The sequence below is a fragment of the Drosophila elegans genome, unplaced genomic scaffold (assembly GCF_018152505.1).
Source record: "Drosophila elegans isolate 14027-0461.03 unplaced genomic scaffold, ASM1815250v1 contig_814, whole genome shotgun sequence".
In the NCBI taxonomy this organism is placed as follows: Eukaryota; Metazoa; Arthropoda; class Insecta; order Diptera; family Drosophilidae; genus Drosophila; species Drosophila elegans.
This window is the reverse complement of record NW_024546167.1, coordinates 15,850,334-15,863,765: the sequence shown is the minus strand read 5'-3', so window position 1 is coordinate 15,863,765 and position 13,432 is coordinate 15,850,334. Positions and strand designations below refer to the sequence as shown.

The 13,432-nt window shown below is 50.0% G+C and overlaps 5 protein-coding genes across 7 annotated transcripts; 1 reads left to right on the top strand and 4 right to left on the bottom strand.

The window, feature by feature from the left end:
• Window positions 1–227: 227 nt before the first annotated feature.
• On the bottom strand, window positions 228–1,710 carry LOC108149464 (inhibitor of growth protein 5). 2 transcript variants are annotated; one of them, XM_017277068.2, is made up of 5 exons: window positions 1,573–1,710; window positions 1,147–1,503; window positions 879–1,081; window positions 487–645; window positions 228–424 (listed from the first exon to the last, which is right to left on the bottom strand). In XM_017277068.2, the coding sequence occupies exons 1-5, from the start codon at window positions 1,607–1,609 to the stop codon at window positions 323–325; spliced, it is 858 nt and encodes a 285-aa protein (XP_017132557.1). In that variant the 5' UTR covers window positions 1,610–1,710; the 3' UTR covers window positions 228–322. The 2 variants fall into 2 exon arrangements, with proteins under 2 accessions (XP_017132557.1, XP_017132558.1); XM_017277069.2 differs by having other exon boundaries at window positions 921–1,081.
• Window positions 1,711–1,833: 123 nt separating this feature from the next.
• On the top strand, window positions 1,834–8,341 carry LOC108149423 (general transcription factor 3C polypeptide 1). Its single transcript, XM_017276990.2, has 7 exons — window positions 1,834–1,999; window positions 2,059–2,611; window positions 2,774–3,509; window positions 3,566–4,585; window positions 4,650–5,654; window positions 5,799–7,168; window positions 7,231–8,341. The coding sequence occupies exons 1-7, from the start codon at window positions 1,915–1,917 to the stop codon at window positions 8,186–8,188; spliced, it is 5,727 nt and encodes a 1,908-aa protein (XP_017132479.1). The 5' UTR covers window positions 1,834–1,914; the 3' UTR covers window positions 8,189–8,341.
• Window positions 8,342–8,364: 23 nt separating this feature from the next.
• On the bottom strand, window positions 8,365–9,516 carry LOC108149424 (60S ribosomal protein L24). Its single transcript, XM_017276991.2, has 3 exons — window positions 9,433–9,516; window positions 9,242–9,317; window positions 8,365–9,180 (listed from the first exon to the last, which is right to left on the bottom strand). Exons 1-3 carry the CDS (start codon window positions 9,435–9,437, stop codon window positions 8,794–8,796), a joined length of 468 nt encoding a protein of 155 aa, XP_017132480.1. The 5' UTR covers window positions 9,438–9,516; the 3' UTR covers window positions 8,365–8,793.
• A 232-nt stretch (window positions 9,517–9,748) lies between these two features.
• LOC108149278 (membrane-associated progesterone receptor component 1) lies at window positions 9,749–10,538 on the bottom strand. Of its 2 annotated transcripts, none has more exons than XM_017276721.2 (2): window positions 10,483–10,538; window positions 9,749–10,406 (listed from the first exon to the last, which is right to left on the bottom strand). In XM_017276721.2, the coding sequence occupies exon 2, from the start codon at window positions 10,395–10,397 to the stop codon at window positions 9,795–9,797; it is 603 nt and encodes a 200-aa protein (XP_017132210.1). In that variant the 5' UTR covers window positions 10,398–10,406; window positions 10,483–10,538; the 3' UTR covers window positions 9,749–9,794. The 2 variants fall into 2 exon arrangements, with proteins under 2 accessions (XP_017132210.1, XP_017132209.1); XM_017276720.2 differs by having other exon boundaries at window positions 9,749–10,420; window positions 10,483–10,504.
• A 148-nt stretch (window positions 10,539–10,686) lies between these two features.
• LOC108149245 (dynein intermediate chain 3, ciliary) lies at window positions 10,687–13,147 on the bottom strand. Its single transcript, XM_017276681.2, has 2 exons — window positions 11,412–13,147; window positions 10,687–11,121 (listed from the first exon to the last, which is right to left on the bottom strand). Exons 1-2 carry the CDS (start codon window positions 12,957–12,959, stop codon window positions 10,780–10,782), a joined length of 1,890 nt encoding a protein of 629 aa, XP_017132170.1. The 5' UTR covers window positions 12,960–13,147; the 3' UTR covers window positions 10,687–10,779.
• Window positions 13,148–13,432: the final 285 nt, after the last annotated feature.

The following is a 13,432-nucleotide window of genomic DNA, read 5'->3' as shown; positions in this document are numbered from 1 at the left end:
TACTTCTAGTGCTGGAAAACATTAGTACAATACTTTCTACAATACTTTTTTTTTTAATTTTTAATAAAAAAAAAAAGCAGATAGTAGCTCTCTTATTGAAATATGATTGTTCCTGTTCCGGATTTTTATTGTAGTACTGCTGTAAACAAGAGATACAAAATAAAATCTAATTTTGTGGTCATAAAATTCCCTTAATAATCTTACCAAAATACTAACAAAATTGGAAATATAAATTAATGACAGTTACATGCCAGAACTTTATTTTAATTAGTAAATTAGTGCTTAAGCTAGTTGTATTCTACGTTCTTATAAAGGATGGCATCTATTTCTTCTTCCGGTCCTGCGTGCACTTGGGACAGAACCACTTGCCCTTCGGCTTTGTGGTGAGGCCAACGCAGGCGAAGTGGAACCACTCGATGGGACACTGAATAGGGGTGGAGAATCCTTAAGAACTGACCACTCAATGAGTGAAAAGCGGATACTCACGTCGGGATTGTCGCAGCCAATCATCTCGCCATAGGACACCTGGTGGCACAAACAATACGTTGGCTCGTTGGGGTCGACGGGCATGTCCATGACGTCGCTGGGATGCGTGGCGGCCGTGTGGCACGATTCCTTTTCGGAGTCATCCACTTCGACGGTTTTCTGAGTGGAGAATTAACAGAATCATAAGTAATGGCTTTCCAGATGGTAGTCTCTTGCAGATACATAAGTTAAAATGCAAACGACAATCTGAAGACAATGGAGAATGCAGGATATCTACGGGGAGTAAGCTACAAAATAGGAACTAATTCTTCTACATCGGGCCAACCAAAACTGGGAAAACGGGTAAACAAACTAGAGTACTAACAATGTATATGAGAATGTGGATGGTTTACCTTTTGTGCGCCCCCCTTGCGAGTTTCTTTTTCTTGATTTACCTTGGACTTTTTCTTTTTGGTACCTTGCCCGGCATTGCTGCTCGAATTGAGGCTGGAATTGGCGTTGGTCTGGTTGCTGCCACGCCCAGTGTCCTCGTCCGAGGAGGCGGACTTCTTTTTCTTGCCCGTCGCCTTGCTGTCCTTGGTCTTTTTGCGACCCTCTGCAGGAAGGAGTCAAAGTAGAAGCTTAGCTTATGGAAAGTGGGACACCAAAGTTCACTCTTACTCTTGGCCACCACTTCCTCGGATTTGGCACGCGTGGAGGAAGCCTTCTCCTGGATCTCGCCTTCAAAACGGGCCAGGTCGTTGTCCAGGCGTCGGATCTGCTTGTCCACCAGCTCGTATGTCTGGATGGCCAGCTGCACCTTGTCGTCGCTGTACTCCTTGGCCTTTCCGAACAGCGCCTTGATGTCCTCCTGGCGCTCCTTGCGCTCCTCGTCGCTCATGGCCCCGTTCTCGCCCAGCTTTCGCATGAAATCCTTGGCATGGCTGTCGATGCTCTTCATTGCGGTTTGGGCGCGATCGTCCAGTTTCCGCATCAGCTTAAAGTTTCGCTCCAGCTCGGTGGGCAAACTCTCCAGGCCTGTTTGGAAATGGCAGATATTGGATATTGAGGTTTCCCGCCTGTTTTCAGATGTAACTATGTACCCACCATCCAGATAGTTCTCCAAATATATAGCGGATGACATTTTATAACCAAAATGTAGTTATTAACAAGCTATTTAGGCTGTATAAGAAGACAACAGCGTATATTTACTATTTAGCAACTGTTGGTGCGTGGGCTGGTTTGTTATCGATAACACACTAACTATCGATAATATAACAGTGGTTGGCAGCAGCATATATTTTGGTAATTTAGGGAACAATAGTGACGATTGAGCAACAGCTGATTGCTTATTATCGACAACTTTGCAGAGCCTGGCAACTCTACTTATATAAATCGCAATTTATTTGTTTTGATTTTATTTACTAGATTGAAACAAAGTTGTTAAGAATGAGTGCCAGTTCTGGGGGATCCTGGATAAATGCCATCTACGATGAAGTGGCCCTCGAAGGCTTGGAAGGGGTGACACTGCCCTGTAAGAGATTACCTTTCTAAAAGCACAAGAAATCAAGTAAATCCCAATGCCATTTTCAGATCTGTGGGACTTGCTGGCCAGGCGCCTCGAGTTTGCACCTTCTCCGCTGCCCGATAGGATTCGGGAGCAGGCGTGGACCCTGCTGCTCCGAACACCGCTCCACAAGATCGAGTTCTTTGAGCTGCCGGCAGAGCGTCCTCTGATGCCCTTCTACGATCGCCTCAACGACATGGACGAGCAACTGGGCATGCCCGTGGTGCCGGAGCAGTGCCCTTATATGTTGTACCCACCCGCCTACGTGCAAGAGGACGGCGTCATGGGTAACTGCAGTGACTTCAAGACCCGCAAACCCATCCCGGCCAGCGATCTGCAGGCTCTGAATGCCGCCCAAGCCACCGATCAGTGGGCTGGCCGGCTCGTCGTGGTGGCCTCGCAGGAACTGCGGGAAACGGCGCTGACCCCCAATAACCTCATGCTGCCCCAGCGCCTGCCGCTGCCCAACTACATCTTCCTGGAGGCCATCGGACGGATGCGCTACAGCGGCCACACCACCGGAGGCCCTTGGTCGCTGATCAACTACAGCAAGGACACTGGAATCCTCTTCTATATCAAGTGAGTTGCAGTCCTTTTGTTATAAGTTATTAAGAACTAAAATAAATTAACTTAAAGTTGTCGTAAAGGTATGTTTTGCAGCACCATACACTACATATTTTGACCGCAGCTGCATGTCTTTAAGTTTTATAGATTTTAATTCAATCAAGTCATTTTTTCCAGAAACAAACTGCTAAACTTGCAGTTGATCACTGCCCAGAACTATAACGAAATCAACAAGGGTCGCTTCTTGGTTTCTTCGCTGCTGATGCTGCCGCGCTTTCACCGGATCTACAAAAACCACTCGCAGCAGAACCTCGAGAAGCTGTACCTGGGTATAATGCGGACCAGCAGTCGCCAAGTGCCCGTCACCGAATTGACCGAGCTGCTCGGACGACCGACCCATTTCAAGCCGAAGAAGCTGCTGGTCACCCACGCCTTTCGCAAGTTCTTCGAGACCAAGCAAGTGGAGAAGGCCGTCAACGTGCTGACCAAGTCGGGGAAGCAGTCCAAGTCAACCACACGCAAGGTGACCGTAATACAGCTGCGCAATCCCAATATGCAGCTGGAAGACCTGTACAAGAGCGAGGAAAGTGAGGAGAATCCGGTGTCCGAGTTCCTGGATGTGGGACACTGCTACCTGGACATGCCTCCCGAGGAGGAGGTGCTCCGCGCTGTGGCCAGGTTTGGCAAACGTGGCCTAAACAGCACCGAATTGTCCCATTACACGGGGATCAATGCAAACTCAATGCGCCACTTTGTCAAGCGGATGAATAAAAATGGCCAGGTCAAGGAGTACTCGGAGCAGGTGGGCAAGAGCCGCCAGTTCCGCTTGGTGGCCGTCGAGCACTTAGAGGACCTTGCTAAGGACGATGTAATCAAGAAGAAGGAGAAGGAAATCAAGTGCGCCGATGAGCCGGTAAGTGATGGTCTTTGAATAATAGCGCACTCTAATACATGTTATTTCCTTTCCAGAATTTTACCGAAAGCAATGAAATCACGCTCAAGGACATGCCCGAAATCGTGATGAATGCCCGACCCATAGCGTTTAAGCTAAAGAAGACCAGGACGACTAACCAGACGCAGCGCCAACTTGGCCGCCAGAGATTTATTACACGCCAAATTGATGAGCACTGCCTGGTGGCCCTGCATCGGTTGCAAAAGAACCTCCAGGCAGAGGAGCGCCAGGCTGGCTTCAAGGACAGCCTGTGCCGTCGCTCGTTGCTGCGCCTGCTGCGTCCCTTGGTGGAGGATCATGTCATCAACGTCTTCGAGATCACCCTTCACTACCAGCAGCGAGTTCGCGTCTACCGCTTCGCCACGCACCCGAAGATTGGACTTGATCACGTGGTGATGAAACGCGAAATCCTCAAGCTCAAGAGCAACTTCCATTTGCTCACCGAGGAGCGCATGAAGCGACCGTCGCAGCTGCATCCCCGGGAACGCAAGGAGGTGCTGGCACGTCGTAAACTGGTGGCAGAGCGTCCAGCAGTGGTGTGCAAGACGCAGGCGCCCAAGCTGCTGCTGGCCAGGACTCTGCACGAGTTCTTGTACTATCTGTACCATCAGCTGTCGTTGGATCAAAAGCCCATTCCCATGACCGTCGAACTGGTGCAGCAGTGGCAGAAATCAGAGCCAGCGTTGCAGCCACGTCAGTTCCTAGAAGAGTGGCAGGCGGAGGAGGATTCCGTGCAGCCCTATACCGAAGACATCAGCTGGCGCACCTTTATCCCACCGTTGCCACGGTACGAGGACAAACCATCCGGCTGGCTGTACTTCATGGACGCCATGGATCGAATGCCGCTGTCCCTCTTCCTGCGCATCTGCCGCATTGAGCGCGAGGCCAGCGACGAGTTGCGTCTCCAGCTGCAGCATCCCATCCGGCAGCACTACCTGCTGTCGCAGCTCAAGTTGGACACCATTGTGCCGCGCCTCAAGTTGCAGCAACTGTACGTGGGCACTCTGCGGCTACTGAACAACATGGGTCTGATTCAGGTAATCCACTTAAGCGCTTAATCGATTTAAAGCTACAATGCAAAAACTCTAAACTCTGTTTTAGGTGAGCGAGCAAAAGCTGGGTCGCGACTCGCTGCATCGCTGGGTGTTCCTCAATCAGCGCACCCGCCTGCTGGACACCACATCCAGCACCGAGCACAACTACATGCAGGTCAGCGCCGATCGCTCGTACACACAGCTCAACTTCGAGTTCTTCAACGCCGAGCAAGTGGGCAACTACTGGGCCAAGCTGCAGCACATCTGCATCTACACAAAGCTCGGCTACCGCAAGACCTTGAGCTCGCAGAAGAAGCTACCGGCGCGCCTGAAGGTCCTCGTATTCCAGCCCACCGTTGAGTTTGACCAGGCCGTTGAGCTGGACAATGGTTCGGTTCCGGGTGATCACCTGGGCGCCGCTGGCTTGAGCTCGCACTTGTTTGCCCATCAGTTTCGTCACTGGTCGTGGGTGCAGCGTCAGAATGGCGGCAAATCGGCTGCAGCGAGGGAGCGGGCAAAGAAACCAGTCCGGAAACGGGCCACCATTATGCGTCTGAAGATTGGTCCCCGGCTGGCGGTACGCAAAACTCGCGATCTGCCTGCCACTAAGACAACAAAAAACAAGACGACAGGTCCGCGCGACGACATCGACCGGGATGCGTTGCGAAACATGCGGACACTACGTGTTAAATGGGCGCCGGAGGAGGATCGCCTGCTCAAGATGGGTCGGGCTGTCTACATGTTCATAGACGCACCCACCATGACCCTCACCTTGTGTGACTTGGCCTTGGTCTGCCGGGATTTAATACGCCGCTGGTTGGGCATCTGCAACAAGACCACCCAGGCATGTGTGCGTCGCGTGCAGTTCCTGGTGAAGATGAGGCGCGACATTCCGGACGTGCCCGGCTGGATCTATGCCATGCAGACGCAGCCGCAGTTCACCAAGGTCTACAACGATCGATTCCTGAGTCAGCTGAAGCGGGACTATCCCAACAAGACCGACTTCCAAGGGGCGCTGATGGTTCATTTTGCACTCATGATGGCCAAGTTGCAGCGGATGGTCGCCAAGTCGGTGAGTTGCAACCACAAAATCGTAATGATTATAATTATTTATAAGAAAAATTGCAAAAACAAATTGTATTTATATTTGTAATTGTAATAACTCTTATGTACGATCTCTGGTTACAACCATATCATCATCTTAAACCCCTTCCAGCAAGGATCTGTCACCCGGCAGTTCCTACTGCCCGACTCCTTGGATGCCTTTGGCAACCAACTGCGCGAGTGTCGGTCGGCGCACGAGGAGCAGCAGTTGCTCTTCCAGGATCCCGCTACGGAAACGGATCTCCAGGTGGCCGTGGCGCACGGAGTGCTGCACAGCAATATATGCTGTGCCAAGGACAAGACCTTGCTGAATCTGCAGACCTTCGAGATCTACAAACACTTCTCCGAGGAGGTACTCAACTCAGCCTTCAACAAGGCACGGGCGGATTCGCTGCTGGTGGCGGTGAAGCGACGCAATATCCAGTCGGCGGCTAGCCGCCAAATCTCTGGACCTGGTCACCTACTCAGCTCCAAGTACAAGTACCGGCTGACCTACACCAAGCTGACGCACTTCGTCTACGATGGCTACTTCGCCTTGGACAAGAAGTTGCGGGATGAGCAGGAATTGCAGCTGGCCTCGCCGCACTTTGCCCAACTGCTGGTGATGAGCGAGTGGCTGTCGGAGAACAGGCTGCGCCTATCGCTACAGCTGCCGGCGAACATCCTGACCGTGGACACGTCCACCATGGGTCGCCAGAGTGGCTCTGCCTCGGACCGCATTCTGGATCACTACAGCTGCATGTTTGACAACGCTCCGCACACCGAGTACTCGAAGAGGCTGGAGGGCGAGAGCAGTGGCCGCCAGTCGTCGCGGGTTCGCTTCCATCCCGCCAATCTGAGCTTCCGCCTGCCGGCCAGTGCGTACAATCAGCTCTCCAAGCTGCCGCTGCGGGCCATGCACTTCTTCTGCGCCTTGGACGCTTTGGGTGAGGCCATCACTGTGAGTCAGGCGCGTTTGGAGCAGGGCGATTGCCCCTTTGCCAACTGCATCATGCGCAGCGGCAACTATCTGAACGCCGTGGAGCGGATAGCGCACGAACAGAGGCCCATCCTGCGGCAACTGGTGGCCGATGCCCTGCCCTCGTCGCAGCAGTTCCAACTGGACACCCACCCGGCGGGCAGCCCGCTCACTGTGAACATCTCGAATCTGCTGGCATTCGCCCAGCAACTGGAGGCTTACTGGCGGCGACAACAGCAGCCCATGGAGCTGAAGGACTTGGGCAAGCAGCTGGCCGAGAAAACCCTGCACAAGCTCACCGACTGGCGCTCCATTTGCGCCGAGTTGCTTGACGATGAGCCACATTCCTGGGAAGCGGATCGCGTCCAGGAATACGAGCCGGCATTGAATAAGGAAGAGCGAGCCCGGGCGCAAGATGTTTTCGTGGTTCACTTGCCCACCATAAGCATGAAGATCGTAGAACAACCAGAGGGCAAACAGGCCATTGACAACATGCGCTCCTTTGTGCTGGACAAGGTGCTCAAGTATGTGCTCACAACTATCTCCCCTGGCTTTCAGTTTTCAATAATAAGTATATTGCTTTCAGGGCGGCCTACTGGAAGTATACCGAAAACACCTTTGACACCCTTCGACCCGTCCTCCATGAAAGAGGATTCGATGCTCGTGCCATTCGCCACATGGAGGACATACTCAAGCATATTGAACAGCAACCACTTGGTGCTAAAGGATTGGAGTTGCGCAGGATCTTTCCACTGGGCGACTTCCTGTTGGAAACGCTGCACCTTCTCGCCGACCATGATCTCATCAAGCGAGTGGGCATAGTTGGTCACATGTACGTCCACAAAAACCACATACGCAACTGGGTGGTGCACACCTTTCACATCAAGCGCTTGGAGCGGGAGAAAGTGCAGCCCCAGGTGGCGGCGGCACCGGGAACACTGTTAGCCGTCGTTGGTCACAAGCGCAGACTGGAGGCTACGGAAACGTCCAGTTCGATACCGGAGAAGAAGATCAAACTTATGGAGCAGCAGAGCACAGGAAGTGACAGCGATGAGGCGGGAGGATCTGCTGCCAAGCGTCCAAAAAGGGTAAAGCGCAAGGATACGTCCACTGGAGTGGCTAATTCTGCGATCGAGGCCTCCCGGGATGCGATTGCCATGAGGCCACAGCCGTGGATACGGGTGAATGCTTCCCTTAACCGCCGCGTCCTCGATCGCTGGCTGGGAGCCATCCTCAGTGAGAGCATCTCCCGCGTCGGCTGCACTGTGCACAGCTTGTTTTTGAGGTTTTCGCACTTGGTGCCGGTGGATATTATGTTCCTGTTGGAACTCCTGCACGATCTGGGTTGTGTACAGCTCGTGGAGATGCGGCCGCTCAAGGTGCATGTGGAATCGCTGCTGGAGGACGATGACGCGGATGGCGAAGAGCAGCCAGTCACCGAGCTCTACGATCCGATGCAGACCTACGTTCAAGTGCATGGGTGCGCCGTCGGCAGGCTCACCAACTTTATTGGCCTCAAAAAATATAACACCGAATTTATTTAGGGTTTGTTTTAAAATTCCTCCTGAGCTAATGACTATGAACTCCAATTAATTTATAAAAGAGAAAACAAATGATGACTAGTTTTGTAAGCCTATGTTTGTGTTATGCACAATTTTTCTAAAAAAAAAAGAAGATTAAAAACCTCCTGTTAAATATTCACAAGTGTCATTAGTTAATATTGGGGAAACAATTTAAGTTTTGTTTATAATTATGACATTAATCAAAGAAAAGTTACACTTTTATCGAACATTACTCATAAATATTCTGGATCTTTCAAATGTGAATTAGTCAATAAGATGCTAAAAAGAGGCAAATGCATAGCAAGTACTTCTGGTAAATCTTATTTTGATATCCAATTATTGATATTATCATTTTTGATCCAAAATGATTTGCAAAATCACCATGTGCATTCTTCTTTTTTTTAATTAATTCCACTTTATAAGAAAACAAGAACACGCGATAGGTTTTTTTTTTGATCACCGCGAATTCGCATTCGTGGCTTTTTGTTTAATTTTCAATTCACTTGTGGTTCCTTAAATCCTGGATTAACTTTAGCACATCACTACCGTCGAGGAGGAGATGGTTGGTTGGTTGGGTTTACCGGTGTTTACCGCTTGCCTCCGACGCGGGGAGCAGCCTTCTGCGTGACCTTGGCGGCCTTGGCCTTGGGCGCCGACTTCTTGGCGGGAGCGGGGGCGGCAGCCTTCTTGGCGGCCTTGACGGCACGCTTCTGCTCCTTGGCCACCTTGATGGCCTGGTCGCGCTGCGCCTTGCGCACCTCCGGCTTCATGTTGCGCTTGGCCATGATCTCGGCCAGCGAGGCACCGACGATGGCGCGCTGGAACTTCTGGGTGCGGCGGGTGCGCTTCTTGGAGGCCTCCTCCTCGATTCCCTTGCGGTGCTTGCGGCGGTACAGCACGGTCCACGTAACCTTGCGGGGATTGCGCTTCATCAGGTAGGAGCGCTCGCACTTCTTGTCCAGGAAGGTGAAGGACTGGAAGGACGCAAGCGTTTATTAGTCACTGGACTCGATGGAGTTTTCACGGAGTTCTTACCTTGCCATCGACCTTAACCATGGTCTTGCCATGGCCGGGGTAGATTTTGTACCCGCTGAATGCACACAAGCCAATTCTGTAAATGAAAACACACTCATTAGCGGGGGCACTCTATACTATTGCCAAAGTAGGCTTGGCCTATGCCAAATAACACAATTAACCGTGTATTTGCACAATTTTCGATAACATACTTCATCTTGCTGGCGTAGAAACACGAAAAGAAAAGAAAACGGAAGTGGAAACGAAAAGCAGAGCCAAATTAGAGTGGCTGCCGCGTGCGCAGATAAGGGGCTAAAAAATACCTCCACGTGCCGACACCGTGCTGTTAAGAGCGTGCTGTTAGGCGCACACAATTTGAAAATTTAATTGTGTTAAATTTCCAAAGCAGAGAAAAATTTTCCAAAGATTAACAATTAACAAGCCATTATTCGAAATAAAGTTCTTTTATTTGAGAGATTTTGTTAGACCCAATTCAATCAATTGACCCAATCATTTAAATGTGTTTCATTTGTATTCGAAACGGAGTCTTTTATTTGTGCGGTTTATATGAATGTTAGCCATCCTGAACCTGCTGCTCCAACTCGAAATTCTCCTCATCCGCATAGTTGGTTTGCGGCTCTCCTACGCGCAAAAGTTTTCCAACAAGTGGATACTTCTCCTTGTACTGCTGATCCCACTCCCTCAAAGTGTTCATTTGGCTGATCGAAAGGTCGCTCAAGTCATCGAATTCTTCGCTATCATTCAACTCCACCGAGAAATGTATCAAGTTCCGTGAAATATCCCGTCCGGCGTAGGTTGGATAAACGCCACCTCGTCCGTAATAGTGCTTGGATCGCGAAACGTCGTAGACATTGAAGTTAATGGCCACCAGGATGCGACCGTCCTCCCGGTTACCGTCGTACTCGCGAAGTTCAGGGATCGTAAAGTCCTTCCGTAGAGGTGGAAGCTTATCGTTTCCCACATCGATTGGACCTGCTTCCCTTGGATTCTCATAGCGATGAGCTTGATGACGTCGCCTTGTAAGTCTCACAATCTTGTAGAACACGATGGTGGAAATAATCACGAGTGTCACGTTAATGGGCATCTGCTTAATGCTGCTGAAGAAGCTGGAATACCAGGCTAAGCTCTTATCCATAACCCTGGAACTGCTGGCCATCCTGAAGCTCTGAAATCAAGAGTCTAGATAAATTTAAATTTTTGTTTTGTTTTTTTTTTTTAAAAGACTTCCTGAGTATACCCACTAATTTTCCAGGTACTGATATTATTTGTTTAATGTCATGTTAACAGCCTACTTTTCCTACTTAAAACTGACAGTTTGGAATTTTAATATATGAGATGTTTATAGCCCATTTCTAACTAGACGAAAAACAATTTTTTTTCCTGATTAGAAATTATATGTTTTTTTTAATTATCTGTTAGATAAGCGATTTTTCTTGAGCCCAAACTTGGTTCACATTGCTTTTATTAAGATGCATAAACAGGTTACACAATACTCTATAAAAATGTTAAGATACAATTGGTACTATAGAATTCCTTCCTTATTGCACCGCCATCGGTCCATCCCTCTCGAAAACAGTGCGTTCCGTGACGAAAACCCGCTTGGATCGCTTGTTGGTGACGCTTTCGATGGCCTCGTTGAAATCCAACAGAGCCCGGCTGAATTCAGTGTCGTTCTCTATCATCCTGAGGAACATGGTGGCGTCATCCTCCACTTTGGGCTCCTGCTCCTTCTTGGCCTGAATTTTTTTCTTTTTGGCGTCTATTTTCTCCTTGGACTTGCGTTCCTCCTCCAGATGAAGTGAGGTCAAGCGCTTCTTCAGCTTAATCTCCTCCTCACGAGCCTCCAAAAGTTTGCAGCGCGATATCTCGCGCTCAAACATCTGTACTTGGAAAAATGAAATAAAAATTTGGTTTTTATGCATAATGTTTAAAAACAAGAAACATATTTTTTTTAAAGAATTTTTCTTTATCTTGCGTAGAAACGGACAAACGTACAAACGAACGGACAGACGGACATGGTTGAATCGAGTTTCCCTCCCAAGAGTATATATATATTTCTTAGAACCAAAAATATCTACTTCACTACGTTGCATTTTTACGACTGAAATTATAACACTCTCTGCAGATGTAAAAAAAAGAACGATTTCTGGAAAGGATTACTAGAACTTACCGCCATCATGAGGGACTTCTCCTTGACCGTGGCACTTCGCATGCCCTCCTCCAAGCGGAGCATGGCACAGTCGCCGTTGGCCAGACTCACGGTGAGAATGGATCCGTCGGGCTTGAACACCAAATGGGTGATGGCGTGCTTGTACTTGATGGTCATGATTGGCTCCGAGTGGGACATGAGCAGGTCCCAGAACTCCAGGTTGCCCTGGACATCGCCGGTGCAGAAGAGCGAGCAGCGTCCAGTGCTCCAGGCTCCGCTGATCAGCTGGTGCTTGCGGCGGATGTAGAACGTGCTGGGGCAGTTCTTCACCTCCTCCGACCAGATGCGCACCCGCCAGTCCCCGATCAGGATGAAGTTCTTCACGAAGAAGGGATTGCGCATCACGACGCGAATGGGGCCGGCCAATAGTTGGTAGCAGCCGACGAGGGTCTCCGACGGAGTGGTTCCCTTGCGGTTGCCCACGAACACGTAGCCCATGTCCGTGCCAGCGATGAAGCGCACCGGGATGGTGTACTCGAACTCCAGGACAGTGACGCCATGTGCGTCCTGTCGGTTTTGCTCCTGCCCGGGATACGGTTCGGCCAGCACCTCGTACACCGGCATTAGCAGATCCCGGGTGTCCCAGTACTTGATCGAGCCATCCAGCGAGCCGGAATAGAACTCCGTGTTCAGCTTCGAGTGCACCCAGCAGAGGGCCGACGTCTCCTCGCGATGACTAGCCTCCAGGGGGCACATCGCCTTGGCGCCACCCATGCTTTCCGTGTGCCAAAAGCACACCTGACCCTCCTGCAGTCCACCCACCATGTAGTTCTCATCCCGAATGCACACCTTGGCGATCCGGAGCACGCTTTTCGTATCGAAATGGGCCACCGGACGAATGGCGTCGTCGAAGTCCCAAATGTAGATCGCATTGGCATTGTTGTTGCCAAAGTCCGGCAAAATATTCAGCGGCTTTGAGTAATCCGGAGACAGGCTCTTCGCGTTGCAGTACGTCAGGAGAAACTGATTGGGATCGTTGTTCAGCCATTCACACATCTTGAGAGTGCGGCCGGGAATCCAGAGGTCGTGGAAAATGTGAATGCCCCTGGCCGCAATATTCATGCTAATGCCACTACCCAGATCCGCGGGCAGATCCTCAAAGAAGTCCTCGTAGATGTTGACAGCATTGTTGGCCGAACTGATGTCCATCACGCTGTGCATCAGTTCGCTTACCTCGATGCCCCAGGAGTCATCGCGTTCAACCTTCTTGCGGTAGCGCATGGTGGACTCCTCGTCGGCCACATTCACCTCCTTGACATTCCAGCCGCCCTCGAAGTGATTGATCCCGTGCGAATCCAGGGTCACGTTGTGGGTCAAAGCCGAGGAGACGGCGTACTGCTCGCTCAGCTGCGTCTTCTCGTTGATCGGATTGCGCAGAATGTACTTGAGGCGCAGCCGTCCACTGGACTGCACACTCAGGATCATCTCGTTGTGGTCGGAGAAGAGGCACTGCCTCCCAAAGCGGCGACGCTCCCGCGACAGGATGAACTGGTTGCCCATAGAGCCCATCGCGATATGTGGTTTGGATTACTTTACCTATTTACTTGGTTTCGAGATCTTAGAAAAAATATACACAGTTTCCTTGTGTAAAAAATATCTACATATACATTTGCCACAAATTTTCCCGAAAGAATCTGTTTTCCTTTTGTTAAACAAATTTATGAAATTACCACAAACAGAATGAAGGAATATACTGATAGCTTTGACTTGTTTGGCTCGGAGTACTTTCTTTGTAAAAAGTAAAATAGTAAATAACGATAAATAAATATTTGTATTCAAACTTAATTTAAACTTTGAAAAAAGGGGTTTTGTATGTACAAAAAACTTTACCAAAAATTACAAATGTATCAAACTTCAAGTTTAAATTACAACTTAACAGTTTGACAACAGTTTCCGGTTTGAAGTTTTCCAGCACTACTGCCTAAGGGTGACCATTTGTTGTACTGGTGCAACGCGCTAGTGCCTATGGCGCGAGATGTAAC